Here is a 15,218-nt window from a genome sequence, read left to right as displayed (position 1 = left end):
GTGTTTCAACCGTCAGGTGGTATGAAGTTGAAGGTTACTCTTTAAGGAGACTTTCCTGGAATCTGACAAGTACTCGTACGAATTTCGAGTCGGAAAACATTTATTATGTATTCGCCCGGGTGAACAATTTGAACGCTCATTTAAAACGAAGGACCAGTAAAGTTCAAACCAAATTAAACAGGACATTTGCTGGACAAACTTAAAGCTTGGTGAGAAAAACACATGAGTTATCCCAAACAATATGTGAAGCAGTATTTATTGTGCTCGTAATCAATCATCTACATCCATAGTACACAATAAAATAGAGCGAATTTACATTTACAGACGTACGTAAAAACTAAGCTATACAAGATTCGGATAAAGCGTTTCAAACATATGACTTTGGGGCATATGGATATGATAAAAACATACATACAACTACAACTAACAACTATTGTGGAGGCGGAAATGTTAAGGCTTTACACTGAAAGATTGGAAGATAGTTTAAGTTGAAAGACATGCCCTAAAATGGTTATAAAGGTTAAATAGACTAAAAGCGTCTCATAAGAAGAGCTTGACGAGGGCAAAGAGCGCCCAGGCTGCTAACGAATAGAAAACAGCCAGTGTCGTGTAGTGCAGAACCTTCAATCTGAAAGGAAAAATAAATAATTTTTAGTCCAGTCCAGGCTCGGGCAGTATCAGACTTACCTCTCATAGCGCTTAATGGATTCGGGAATATTACTGGGATCATCCTTGACCACATAGAGACGCAGTCCATAGAGGCTAACCCGGAAGAGATTGGTCCAGTCCAGATCACGCATATCGAAGGCGAAGAGCCTCTTATCCCGGTCGTCCAACTTTTCTGTTAGCTTTCTCACATTATCATTGTCAAAGCGGAACTCGTTTGAACTGAAGTATTTAAGGACGTTGCTCAGCTTGTGAATCTTCCGGTAGATTTTCATCATTCTAATGATAAAATAAAAAATAAATTTAAAACACACTTTCACAAAGAAAATCAAGAAAACCTACCTTGGCTTTTTGCCTATAAGAACCATAATGGTATCCATGACCAGGGCGGGCAACGTGTGGTAGAGGAAGCACAGAATGTGGTACTGCCACATGTGTGGCACAATCGTGAATCGCGGATACCAGATGGATTTTCGCATGGGAATGTCGCAGCCGTACTCGAAGCCATCTTCCATGTAACGCCGCCAGCTGACCATGTTCTCCTGATCCGGGACATAGTTGTAAATCGGTGGCGTTTCGTACCTAAAACAAAAAAGAATAATGGTCAATTGCCTTTGGCAATTATGGGAAACAAGACTCACTTGTTGCGCGCTATATCCCAAGCACTGGCCAGCAGTGCATTCACACACATGTCCACCGGAACGATATGCGCCTTGTTGTCCATGTCGCCGGTGAAAACCCGAAGGACTCCCGAACCAATGCCCACAATAACGCCGCAAGGACCATACATGTTGTCAATCCAGCCAGTAACCGGTTCACGGTAGGTAGTAATTACTGTGAAGTAACAGGTAATTAAAAATCATTGTTTAACGATACGTATTTTAAAAATTTATTTAAAAACCTGCTTGAGCAAACGATAAAATCGGGAATTTGGAATAATTGATTTAAAATGCAATTCAAAATAATTTTAAAAGTCGTTAAAAAGTACTATAATTCTAACCAACGACAAGCCAAAGATCATCACCTCGAAATACCATTGCTAAAACAACAATTAAAATAAACCTGATTTCACTCACCGATTCCGGGTCTGAAGATTGTGACTGGCAGATTCTGGGCGCTCTGTTGCACAACATTTTCGGCCAGGACTTTGGTAAAAGTATACGTATTCGGATATCCCTTGATGATGGTTGGAGTTAGGGTATTCAGAGTGTGCTCGTCGAGGCACTCGCTCAGCTTAAAAGCATTTTCCCCGGTCATGGTGCCGCTGTAGAATCTCTCCTGAATGTGGCGCATGTTGCAATGGGCAAATGCAGTGGAGACATGGACGAGTGCCTACACAATTATTTAAGAGTTTTTAATTAGTCAAAAAATCAAAAAATCGTTCGTAGGTTTTGATGCAGAGTTGTGGAGAATCGATGTACATATCGTTTAAGGTATTCCGCTTGAGAATCGGATCAATAATGCCAAAGATATAGTCTTCACTGGGGGCCATATTGGCGCTTCCACGCATCTTTCGCTTTTTGAAGGGGACACCCCATAAAATTTCAGAAAAAATCGAAAAAATAATTTGTTTCTAGGTTTTGATGCAGATTTGTGGAGAATCGATGTACAAATCTATTAAGGTATTCCGCTTGAGAATCGGATCAATAATGCCAAAGATATAGCCTTCACTGGGGGCCATGTTGGTGTTCCCATGGATTTTTTTACTTTTTGAAGGGGATCCCCAATAAAATTTTAGAAAATATTGGAAAAATAATTTTTTTCTAGGTGTTGATGCAGATTTGTGGAGAATCGATGTACAAATCGATGAAGGTATTCCGCTTGAGAATCGGATCAATAATGGCAAAGATATAGTCTTCACTGGGGGCCATATTGGCGCACCCACGCATTTTTCACTTTTTGAAGGGGATCCCCATAAAATTTCAGAAAAAATCGAAAAAATAATTTGTTTCTAGGTTTTGATGCAGATTTGTGGAGAATCGATGTACAAATCGATTAAGGTATTCCGCTTGAGAATCGGATCAATAATGGCAAAGATATAGTCTTCACTGGGGGCCATATTGGCGCTCCCACGCATTTTTCGTTTTTTGAAGGGGACCCCCATAAAGTTTCAGAAAAAATCGAAAAAATAATTTGTTTCTAGGTTTTGATGCAGATTTGTGGAGAATCGATGTACAAATCGATTAAGGTATTCCGCTTGAGAATCGGATCAATAATGGCAAAGATATAGTCTTCACTGGGGGCCATATTGGCGCTCCCACGCATTTTTCGTTTTTTGAAGGGGACACCCCATAAAATTTCAGAAAAAATCGAAAAAATAATTTGTTTCTAGGTTTTGAAGCAGATTTCTGGAGAATCGATGTACAAATCGTTTAAGGTATTCCGCGTGAGAATCGGATCAATAATGGCAAAGATATAGCCTTCGCAGGGAGCTATATTGGCGCTCCCATGCATTTTTTACTTTTTTAATAAAATTTTCTAGATTATCTAGATTTTTAAGCGGTTATTCCGATAAGGAATTGGATGATTAATGTCAAAGATACAGCTTTCGCTAAAGTCACCATATAAGAAGACTACAGTCTGAAAGATAAGTGTAAGATATATGTTTAGGTAGACTTAGGTAGAGATATGGGAATATAAAATATGGGTCTTAAATAAATCATTTTTTACCTTTAGATTCACAACTTCTTTGGCCAGCTTGATGATTTCCTTGGTGCCGTGGACATTGATGGCGATGGCCATTTTGAGCTTCTCGTCAAATCGAACGGTGGCGGCGCTGTGCAGGACTATGTTGACGTTCTCCAGGATCGTTTCGCGCTCGTCGGGTGAAATGCCCAAGCCAGGCAGGGAGCAATCCCCACTGATGATGGTTAGCTGGCAGCGGTACTTTGGGTTCACCTGCTTCATCTTGTCGAAGACCTAAGGACCAAGAATAAATTATTTTATGTTGTGATAAGTTAAGGAAATTATTTTTTTTCACTTACCGGATCATTAAACAGATCCTCGATGCGGGCAAAAGCATCCTTGCCCTTCTTGGTGCGTATCAGCAAATAGATTTGTCCCACCTCTGTGACGCGCAACAATTTCTCGATGATAACTGGAGGAGACAGGGCCAGACAGGACAAAAAAGGACGAGACAGATGGAGAGGAAAATGGCGTGTAAGTATGTGGGCGAAATTCCAGTCACGTACTTGGGAGTCAAGTGGAACTTACTTTTGCCAAAGAATCCTGTGCCGCCGGTGAGGAAGACGCCCTTGTCCTTGTAGAACATTTGCATGGGCGACTCGTCTGAGGGAAGAGATCAATGCAAACAGTCATTAAACAATTAGCCAATTTGATGCGCATCATTGATGGGCTCGGTGAATCCCCCACATCCGCCCCGGCACTCGCCCCCATTTGCTTCCCCCAATCTGTTGACTGTTTGTTCGGTTTTGGTTCGGTTTGGTTTGTTTGCCACCAACTTGAAGCGCCGTCACGAATTTAAATGCGCATCAAATGCCACTTGAATTGCGCATAATTCACGCCACACACACGCACCCGCATACCCATCTACACCCACACATATTCAAAATCGCACACCAGCAACCAGAATAGTTGAGGGGTCACGAGGTTAGCTCCTGCCTGCATTTTTGCCAAAGTGCCAAAACGGCAACAACACTTGACGTTTCAACGTTGCCTGCCAATGGATCTGTATGCCCCACCCTCCCTTTATCCGGCCACAGGGTCTCGAAACATCACCCTCCAGCCTCACACTCTGCTCCCCTCTTGGCAGCCCATCCATCTCTGGCCCACATTGTTGTTTGCGGCATCGGTTGCCTCCGTTGCCTGCCACTTGCTGGGCCACTCATAAATATTTGCAAGTTAGCAGCTCGTCGAGCCATTCATCTATTGTCTAAAACGCACACACGCCTAAAATACCCACACTCGCACACGGGCACAGTTGCATATGCCACACGTTTGCTGCCACATGCACTCGAAAAAATATATATTCCCATTTAATTACTCTGATTTGGGATGTGGATTGGTATTGAAGTTTTTGATTTGGGAATTTGTCTGTTTGGTTGGTTAGAGTTTCTATTTTGGTGAACTACTAAAAGGAGCTTTTAGCCTATAGTTAGGCTCTTAACTCGAAAGATTCAGATAGAGACAACCCAGTAGACAATAAAATATTTACATAAACAATTGTTGTTAATTTTTAGCAAAGAAACTAGCTATTAGCACTGGAATTCCAATTCAGGAAGTGCTTAAAATAACTTGGTAAATATTAAAACAAATATAAGCAACTATTAATAAATCTCCTAACCTTGATATTTCTAGCTTCAAGCTCATAATCATTTCTCCCACTGTAAGGCCTTTAAACATTCCTCAATTGAATGGCATCCCGTCTTGAGATGCTCCGTTTCGCCTTCGTCTGCCTCTGTTCCGAGAGATGCCTAATTGCCAATCGTCGACGTAAATCACTGTCAGTCCTAGGACTGAGAGCCTCGTTCATTCACATCCAGCCAGACAGCCCGTGCACAATTGCCACTTGATAATTGCATAATAAATGCAACATTGTTGAGAAGGATGTAATGGCCCCGGCCCTCCCAGGGTACCCCTCTAGTGCAGGGATAGCAAACACATTCATACAAATACGTCTTGACACCTAGAGCTGACACCAGCAACAGCTCCTGTCCAATGGGAAGCCGCCGTTATGGTATGGCCCACCCCAAGTAGCCTCCTTGTAGGAAATTCCTGCCCCGAGGCCGCACTCAACCACAAGCACTTGGCTGGCTCACTCAAATGTTTTGTTTACCTATGCTAATTGGCTTAAATGCAACTCAAGCGCACTTCGCATCGCCTCGCGCCGAAACAGCAACTGAAAATGTGCCAGCACTCGCAGACAATCTCCCCGGGTGGGAGGCACTGATACCTCCATCCCTACCTCTAACCAACCACCCACCCGAAACAAAAACCCATCATTGTTCGTGGACGCAACGAAATTGAGCCGCTCACTTGGAGACTGGAGTGTGGAGTACGGAGTGCGGAGTGCCGCTGTAGAGCTGGAGTGACTCGAGTGGAGTGCGGCGTTTAAAGCATTTTCGAGCGCTTTGGGGCATTTGTTTAACGCTAACTCCAACACCCTCCCAAACGCCTCCAACCAGAGCCGGAGCCATGGCAGCAGCATCCAAATCCCCAACAACAAGGGGCACCCACTTTGAGTGAATTGTCAACAATTGTTTTTGGCTCTTTGGATTTTGTGGGCGCACCGCACCGCACCGCGACACACCACGCCACACTGCGGCAGACAAAAGTCTGTCACATAATTTGTCAATTTCAACAAATTTTTGTTTCTGGCCCCCCTTTCTGTTGTTTTCCTTTGGGCACCACCCCCGCTAATGTAATATTTCACATAAATGCCTTTTATTTTTCCAGATTTTTTGGTTGGGAAGCTTGATCTTGGAGGGGCTCGGTATTATTTTTTTTGGTGGTCACTCACCCTTGACGTCATTTATGAGCTGACAATGATCTTCCCGTGTCTTCATGCCGTTCATGATGTTCATTATTTTGGGATCATCCATCTTAGCCACGTAAGTACTTCCTAATTATCTGTTGGCGAGTAAAGATAAAAAAAAATAAAATTTGAAATTATTATGAAACCAGGAATTTCGGGTATTTCATTCAAAATATTCACATGCATATGAGGTTAATTAATCATCTTTAATTAGAATCTTTTGTGAGGTTTTGTGAAAAATACTAATCAGCTTACAAAGGGGGCGTCCATCTCCGCTAATTTAAGTTAAGATGGGAGAACTGCGGAACGACAAAGATAATCCTTTAATTGAATATCTGGTCACCCATTCACTTCACCGCACTGGCGACTGGCTAGCAGAGAGAAGTTTTCGAAATTATTCCTTTAATTCGAGCCAGATGAATGGGAAGCTGAAACCATAAAGCCAATTACAAGCGCCCCAAAGCGGTAGCCATGCGACTGTTTCTTGGCTACTAAAAATCAAATATATATATACCTAATACGTATATATATGTAAGTAAAATTCTCTCCAGTAAAGCTCAAAATTTAATTAAAACTTTGCTCCTTGCTGCAGGACTGGTGGACCAGAGAAAGGACGATCCCAGAACAGAAAGAGAGTCGACGCGAACTGAAATTTCTAATGAAGTGCCAGACGCACCTGTTGACGCAGCAGCCAAAAAACACGGAAAGCAAAAACAAAACGATATGAAACCGAAAAGCCCAAAATGAGACTCTCAACTCAAATAAAATTTAATAAAATTCAAATTTTCGGTAACCAAATAATGCAGCCCAGTTTGCGGAGGTGAACGAAACTATGCAAAAGTTGCGATAGCGAATACGAATGAATTACAGAATTTTTGGAACTCGTTTCATTCCCCAGCAAGGTGCATATCCAAACTGGAATGCCAAATTAAATGAACTCGTTCCCCAGCATAGCCATTACAAAGTGCAGTCTCACTGTGAATTGACATTAGACAGTTGAGCAAATATTTTAAAAAATATTTCATCAGAAAATCGAAATGACAATATCAGGATATGGGCTGACTAATTCTGTACATTACTTGGCCAAGCTAAGAGTGATAATCACAGTTCCCTTTAAGATGTCAGGTTCCAAGAGTTAATGAAAAAGTAATCAAAGCGGTGAGGTACCAGTTCCCCGTCATATATCTCATTAAACAAAGGCTTTCGGCAATCAGAAGCTAATAACTACGTATGTAAATACAGTGCTATTCATAATTAAATAAAATACCAGTTTAAAGGTACGAATTGGGTGTCTATAATTAGCCTGAATTACTGGTAGCGTAATGAACTCAAGAGTACTAAGTTATATAAATAGGTGACCCGACTGGATCATTAAACTTAAGTGCATAGCGATAAGGGTGTAAAATAAACCGCCACTTAGAATAATGGCGCAACTTTGTTTGGTTATTACACTTATTTGAATATTAAGCATGAATGTCAGTCATAGCTTTCATTAGTAGGAAGACCTTTTGTATTTCACTACTCTTTTTTTGATAAAATATACTTTTAAGGAGCAATACTTTTATCCTGCAGTGTTCTCCTGCAGGGCCACGAACAATGCCGGAAATCACAAAAGGAACCCTGTAGAGATATTGAGACAAAGGAATTCCAGAACATTTCGCATCCAATGTGAAAATTAAAATTAAATATTATATTATCGCGAAAGTCAAAGAGTCAGACAATTAACCCACATTTTCCATATTTGAAAATGAAAACAGACACCCGAAATTCTGCACCACCTACCAGCCCCACTTCTGGCCTTTCCAGTAGCCTGCTGCTTTTGCTGCTGCGGCTCGGCGGCAGTGAGGCAGTGGCGTGTTGCATTTCACACCAATTGAGGAGCTTTTACACCACTCGCGCTTGAGTCGGCGCTCACTCAGTCGAATGAATGACGAAAGCAACGCAATGCAATCCAATGACAGCCGCGGTGGGTGACGGGTTGGTCGGTGGGGTTGGTGCACTATGGAATGGAAAAGTGGGATGGCAAAAGGTGCGGCACAAAACAGACAGGGACACTTGGTTAGCCGGGCAGCCTGCAAGCCCGCTTCATCCGACTGACTGACTGAGTCACTTTCTGACTGCCTTCTCCCTGTGTTTTTCTCTGGCTAACTGACTAGATGGCTAACTGGCAGTGTCGGCCAAAAAGCCACTGCAGCTGATTGCACCACGCCGGTGACCACAAAGCCGCACCGGAAAAAATACATTTCGCAATTCATTTTCTTTTCTTTACATAAATAGTCCGGATATGAACATTTCAAACTTTAAATAAGGCAGTTTTTTAAACCAGGATCATCACGTTATCGTTCAAGTCCTTTGAAATTTATTAAGGCCAATATTTATGGTAATAGTTTATTTCCAGTGCATAGAAGCCAATGTTAAGTCCATCCAACTACCATTGGAAGAGCTTCGGAAGGTACTATACGCACTGAGTGAACCACTGATGCACATGCCACTGGGTCTGCAAGGGGCAAGGGGCAGTGGCCGGGGTCGGGGCATCGGCAACAGACTTTGTAGACGAATTTATACATTGTTTAAGTATCAGCCGCAGATACTGAGCCCCCCAAACGGCGCCCCTGTGTCCACTCAGTTGTCGACACCGAAACTCCATCGTCAATGCACATCGAAGCGCAGCTAATTGAAACAGTTGGGAACAGTGGGCTCTAATACTGGGAAAAGTGGTAGGGAATTATGGATTATGATTTAAGAAGAGTTTAAATAGAATGTGGGATATTTTTAAAGAAATATTTTGAAGGTAGCAGCCACTCCAGCAGTTCTGTCTATTATTCCTTAAATTAAACTATTAATCTTCAACTTCATTGAGGATTAAAAATTAGTTCTTAACCATCATTTAAGCCATATTTAGGCCACGGTTTTAACTCCATCCGATGTTGCCAATTCTGGTACTTCTTCTACTATTGGCGCTTGTTTGCGTGCGGGGCACGATACTGCTGCCTGTAGTTGCAGCTTTCTGCAGCAGCAGCGGCAGCAGCAACAATAAAAACAAGACAAAACTTTTTGGGGCAACAATGGGCCGAAAAACAAAAGAATGAACCACGACAATAACACAATTTCAGAAGGGGTGCTGGGGGCAGCTTTGTTAGCAATGCAACAACATTGCAACAACTGCACCACTTCGCATATTTTTGAATGGCGGCCCAGACCGCACTGGCCCAGACCGGCCAAAATGCGATCCCCAAAAGCCCACCCGCCATTGAGGTCCTTTCCTTTTTCCTTTTCCCGGGCCCATAGCCCAGGACATAGCCATAGCCTCTCGTCGAACACTTTTGACGAGACTCATTCGCTTTGAATTTTATTTAATGGCTTTGTAATAAAGTGTAAAATGGTGAAAAAGTCCAAACAACGGAGAAATGCAAAGGAGTGGAAAGTGCGAAGGGTGCATAATATCAGCAACAACGTAATCATCATCATCATCGTCGTCGTCAGGATGCAGCGGGAGCAGAACCGAACAGAAGGACCTGAAGCTGAATAAGTAAGAACTGCGGCCAACACCAGTGGCCACATTAAAAGAAGAAGAAATAATTAACAGCAACAGTTTGAAAGTCCATAAAATGAAAATGGCCAGGCATTGGCTTGTTGCAGCTACCACCCAACCACCCAATAGTCCCACCACCTACTGGAAACCTACACTCCAGCCTGCATCACCATTACCGGGAATGGTGCACGGACGCTGTTGCCATCGCAACCGCCGCGGCCACCACCGCATGTGCCATACAACTTCCGACTTCCGTTTCTGGCTTTGCCCTGTCTGAGATCTGGAGGCTCGGACTACGACTGGGTGTTCTGGACTGAACCGATCCCATGGCATAATGTACAGCTGCACCAGCACTTGTTTGTCATACCCTTTGCGATAAGTGGCCATGACTATGCAATCGATTTGGCTGCAAGCTGCTGCTGCGTCTACGACAATTACAGTGCAAATAAGGTAATGGGCAAACAAAATGATTTAATAGAATATGCAAATGATTCTAAATTATAGACACACTATCTCTAATGGTAAATAATATTGTATAACTCTGGAGTATGGAGGGAAAATTCCAGAGAAATTCCCAAGCTCTACTTTGTATTCATGGAGCTTTCGGGGAGATAGGATATAAGAATTGGAATTGAAAAATATATACATAGATTGTATAGATATATATTTATAGATTTTTTTAATAGTATAAACCCAATAATTATACCAATATTAATAAAAAGACTATCCATAATCTTTTAGCTTTTAAACAATGGTAATTAATATTAAGAGAGCATTATCCTTTCGCTATAATATTAATGCATTTTTCACTTTCAGATTTCGTTCTTTGCTATTTGTTGATGATGCTCCCGCTGGTGTTGCAATGGTTGTTGCCTTTGTTGCTGTTGTCACTGGGTTGACACACAAGCAAAGAGTCGGTGCGAAAAATGTTCGTTAAATCTATTAAAAGATAATTACGTGAAGACAAATGGACGGGAGGCAGGAGAGAGACACCACAGGGTGTCTGGCGTATCTTTGTGCCTCGCCGGCTATCGAGTGTCCAGTGGCGGTGTCCGTATCCGTGGCTCTGTCCGTGCCTGTTGTCCGTGTCCGTGTCCGTAGCTGTAGCCATGCTTGCCACTGCGGTAGTCAACATTCATTCATACATACGTACGTACATATATCCCATACATATGCACGTTATTATTATTCGAGTTCGTTGATACGATAACGCTAATGGATATGGATATTGATTATAGTTTTTATGTCGCTTATGCATCGTTGCTGTTGCGGTTGCCAGCTTCTCGCCCAGCCCCGCCCAGCCCCCCCCCCCCCCCCCTTTCACCCCATTTGCCATTTCCGTTTCCCATTCGCTGGCAGGACTCCTTTTCCCAGGCTACTCAGTGCTCGGCGCTCAGAGCTGTGGTGGTAATGATAATTTTGATTATATTGATGCGTCATTTTATGAGCCGCAATGGTATTGAAATTGAGTGGTCTGTGACAGCTCCTAGTTTATAGCGACCATAATGGCAGGCCATCCTCATTCCTCCCACCCATTGAATTCCAATTAACAGCTGCTCTAATGAAATCCCCCTGTGGGATCTAATGAAAGAAGTCCGTTCTTTCAGACTCAATTAAGCAGGGATTTGCGCGCTGGGGTTTCTCGGGAGTTCCCGAACCGACCCCATCCGGATCCGAACATTGGCACTTTGTGGGTTTAATAATTGCATTCAATGAGAAACTGCGAAGTTTAGCTATTGTTGGCAAAACGACTTTGAATTTGCACGATGTCTTAACGACTTTTATCTAACGTCCGATGTTTGCATTGAGCCAACTGCAGGTTCTTGACACTCTCCCCCCGCCGCCCACTCGCCCACTCGCAAAAATGCTAATTACACGTATCTTTCTGGCAGAACGTGTGCGAACTGGTAATATCTAATTACGTATCTTGCACACACAAGTGACAAACATTTGTGGCAATTAAATATACGAAACTTTTGCAAAGCTACGTGTCGCCGATCTTGTAATTTCTTTTGTTGGAATATACGTACTTCAATCTCATCGGATAATATCTTTCCAGTTGAAGGGGTTGCGCATGCGTCAAAAACACGAAAACCAAAAAAATAACTATCCAACAAATATTCTCCCCTCCCGTTTAGAGATGCCCATTCAAAGAGCCGCACCTGAGCTGTCGGCCAACTCGAGCGTTTAACCAAATAGTTTTTACCGTGCCTGTGGCGCGAGGGGGCTGGCTGGCCATAACGTTTATGTATTGGCTGGGCAAATATTGCCAAGCAATTGCCTCACATTCGCATCGGCATGGCCATAACAGCAATCAAAGCGAAATTGAATAGGCAAATTACCAATCTTCATCGACACGCAACCAGAGCTGCCACTTGATAATAGCTTTTGCTGCAATATGCTCAACAAAAAAATGTTTTCGCGCTTCAACTGATGGTTTCAGTTCAGGACTTTAAAGAGCTTTGGTTAAGCCAAAATATTAATTAAAATTTGAACAATTCAATGACTCAATTAAAAATAGGAATAATCATTTTTTTAGGCATATTCCAACATGACAAACAAATCCAGCAACATCATAAGCCATAGCTAATACCTCTCAATGGGTATGAGTTGTTGTTAATTAAATTCATTTATTTTTGTCATGATTTATATTAATTTGATTGTTTGCATTAAATGAATATCTAAAGTTAATCTTCGTTCTCCACAATAAACAAAAAAACAGGCGCCATTGTGAATAATTTCTAAATCAATTTCCAATTGTTTGTTGCACCATTATTACACCTGTTTATTTATGGCCAGTTTTTCAAAATCCATAGAAAAACAGCGGAGCTTACTGACTCACCCACCCCCTCACACACAATTACAAATTATAATTACATAATTCGCTCATTATCAATGACAACAAATATTACACCAATACGACATTACAAAATTGGCCATAAAACAAAAAACAAAAAAAAATTACTGAGAAAGAAACTAACGAGAAGCCACGAGGCAATGAAATATAAAAACAAAAACTAAATAAATTAAATGGGCTCTGCTATAATTTATATTAATTAATCGGTTTATTTTTTCATGTTTCGCGATTTTGTTGCTGCCATAATCGAGGAAATCGTGGCAAAAATCAATGCAACAACAATCGGTGGCATGTAAAGCCGCACATGCGGCTGCGGCAGCCCGGCAGGCAGGCAGGGGGAAAAAAATATTGGCTTTACAAAAACAAATTTATGCGCTAATAAATAAGCAAACATTTAAATCGTTTTCAATTGCTATCTCCCTAGCCCCATTTTTTATTTTGGTTCTTTGCTGCAATTTGTGTAATTTATAATTGAATATAATTTAAATATTTTTTTGGCTGTTTATATCTAGTATTTATTCAATAAAACATGGCATTTAAAGTTTTTGAATTTTATAGGAAACCCCATTTAAAAAGGTTTAAATAGCCAATTAAACTAAGAAATAGTTTATTTTACTTTCTTTGAAGGCATCATGAAAGTCTAAGCCATCTAATTATTCAATTTTAATTTCGATTAAGACATAACTTATGCGACCCTCTCTTTTAATCCATTCCTTAACGAGGGTGAGAAATCATAATGGAAATTCTTGGGCAAATTGAAATTGCAGCCCCTTGAGCTGGAAGTGGCATGCGACATGCCCGCCGCTCAAAGCTAAGCGGAGGCGTGGCAGCTCTCGACCCACTTCGAGTGGGGGGCTGGAAGGCTGGATGGGGTGGGTAAACGGTTAAGAAATCACGTCATAAACGCGCCGAGCACGAATTATTTACAAAGCACCCGAAAGCCTAAAAGAAGGCCCTCCCCAATAAAATAACAATAAACTATGCCCCATAGCTCAGGCGGGTGGACGGCGGTGGGTGGTGTTTGGGGTGGCTTCTTGGCCTGGTGGGTCATAAAAACGAAACAACAAAGCTAACGGAAACAACAAGCCGCAGTGGCATAAACAATTGTGTTACAAATACGACTACAAATGCATAAAGCAGCGGCCAAGGAATCCAGCAACAAAACGGAGCAACAAATGTCGTCTCTTATAGACGATTATTTATTGTTAACGATTTATATTTGTTGTTTGTGTTGCTACTGCTGCCACTGATGCTGATGTTGCTCGGGAAAAGCTTGAATTTCGTAGCTTCGTCCCTTGTACGTGCAAATGTGTGAGTGCGGGCCACAGATTGCAAGCCCCGTTCCGTTTTGGTCTCAGCGATTGAGCCTGATTGCCGGCTCAAGTGTCGGTCGCGTCACACGGGGCGTATGCGTGTCGGACGGCCAAGGATCGGAGGGCGTGGTCTGAAGTGGGCGGCGGGCTGAGGACTTCTGTGGGTGTGGCAGAACGGTTTAGTGCTGAGCCAACAGAGATAAAAATATATAGTGCCTATTTTTTGTGATTCCCTCAGTAATTTTGTACTTTTATTGCAACCGTTTCAAGTGTTTTTTGGGTTAGGTGACTTTTTGTTACCACGATTGTATATTATTAAAGTGTTACTGTTTAATATATTATATATTTTCTGATTTATTTTTATCTTAAACTGCAATTTAATGCAATCGGGCTCACACGTCGTATGAGTAATCTTTCATACATAACTTTTTTGTAGGCTATGGTTTCATATTTTCTATTTTAATAATCTTCCTTGGATATTTACATTATTTTCATAAAATTTATACACGTTTAAATTAATTCAAGCTTAAATTAATATTAAACATCTTACAGGCCAACATGTCGTATACGTAATATATTTTGGAATCTACTCCTGCCGACTATTTTTTGGAGTATGTATATATATACAACTATATTTTGGAGTAGTTTGACATTTGTTTGGCCGATCTGAGGAAATTCAGGAATGGGCATCTCTGGCCGGAGGGAGCCATCAGCCGCAAGTGTTGCAGCTCGCTTTCCCACACGTCGCGGGCAACATTCTTCTTCGTCAACTGTGCGGCATGTTTGACAGCAATGAGTGCTTAACACGTACGAGAGCTTTTGTTCGATACTCACTGATGATGCTGTTTCTGAAGCCGATGTTGTTGTTACCATTGTTGCTCTTACTGGCGGCGTTGTTGTTAATGTTGCCGTTGCCGTTGTCCGTTGTTGGTGTTGCTCATTTGCCACTTTATCTCGGCATTGTGCATGTTATTTACTGCTGCCCCGCCAGCTTCCTTCGATCGGGTGCCTCTTTTATGCATGAACTTATGTATATACATTTGTATTGTATATCTGCGGACTGTCAAAGTATCTATATCTCTGTAACTGTAGCTCAAACTGAAGCAGTTGCTGTTCCTGTTGCTATTGTTGTATCTGTATCTGTGCCAGTATTCGGATCTCTGGCTGTGTGAGTCGGTCGGTCTGTGCGTGTACATTGTTTTCTGTGTGTGACAAATTTTCGTAGGAAATCATTTGCTATGCTCTGTTAAACGATGACTTCTTTGCCCGACTGTTTCGTGTGACGCCCAATTCATTGAGACTACAGCCTTAGGGTTTAGTTGCCCCCCATCCCCCATCCCATCCCGGCTGCCCCAC

General features: G+C 42.0%; 1 protein-coding gene across 1 annotated transcript in view; it reads right to left on the bottom strand.

The window, feature by feature from the left end:
• Positions 1-227: 227 nt before the first annotated feature.
• The window catches only part of LOC6501499 (fatty acyl-CoA reductase wat), a 28,498-nt gene continuing 13,507 nt past the window's right edge, over positions 228-15,218 (bottom strand). Inside the window, exons 2-10 of the mRNA XM_001955341.4 lie at positions 6,146-6,255; positions 3,880-3,954; positions 3,651-3,763; positions 3,337-3,585; positions 1,743-1,998; positions 1,308-1,500; positions 1,009-1,248; positions 688-945; positions 228-628 (exon numbers count right to left, since the gene is read on the bottom strand). Of these exons, the coding sequence (XP_001955377.1) occupies positions 541-628; positions 688-945; positions 1,009-1,248; positions 1,308-1,500; positions 1,743-1,998; positions 3,337-3,585; positions 3,651-3,763; positions 3,880-3,954; positions 6,146-6,227 (1,554 nt within the window). The 5' untranslated portion in view covers positions 6,228-6,255 and the 3' untranslated portion in view covers positions 228-540. The remainder of the gene's footprint in view (positions 629-687; positions 946-1,008; positions 1,249-1,307; positions 1,501-1,742; positions 1,999-3,336; positions 3,586-3,650; positions 3,764-3,879; positions 3,955-6,145; positions 6,256-15,218) is intronic.

Source organism: Drosophila ananassae, chromosome 2L (assembly GCF_017639315.1).
Source record: "Drosophila ananassae strain 14024-0371.13 chromosome 2L, ASM1763931v2, whole genome shotgun sequence".
Classification (NCBI taxonomy): domain Eukaryota; kingdom Metazoa; phylum Arthropoda; class Insecta; order Diptera; family Drosophilidae; genus Drosophila; species Drosophila ananassae.
This window is presented reverse-complemented; position numbering and strand designations above follow the sequence as displayed.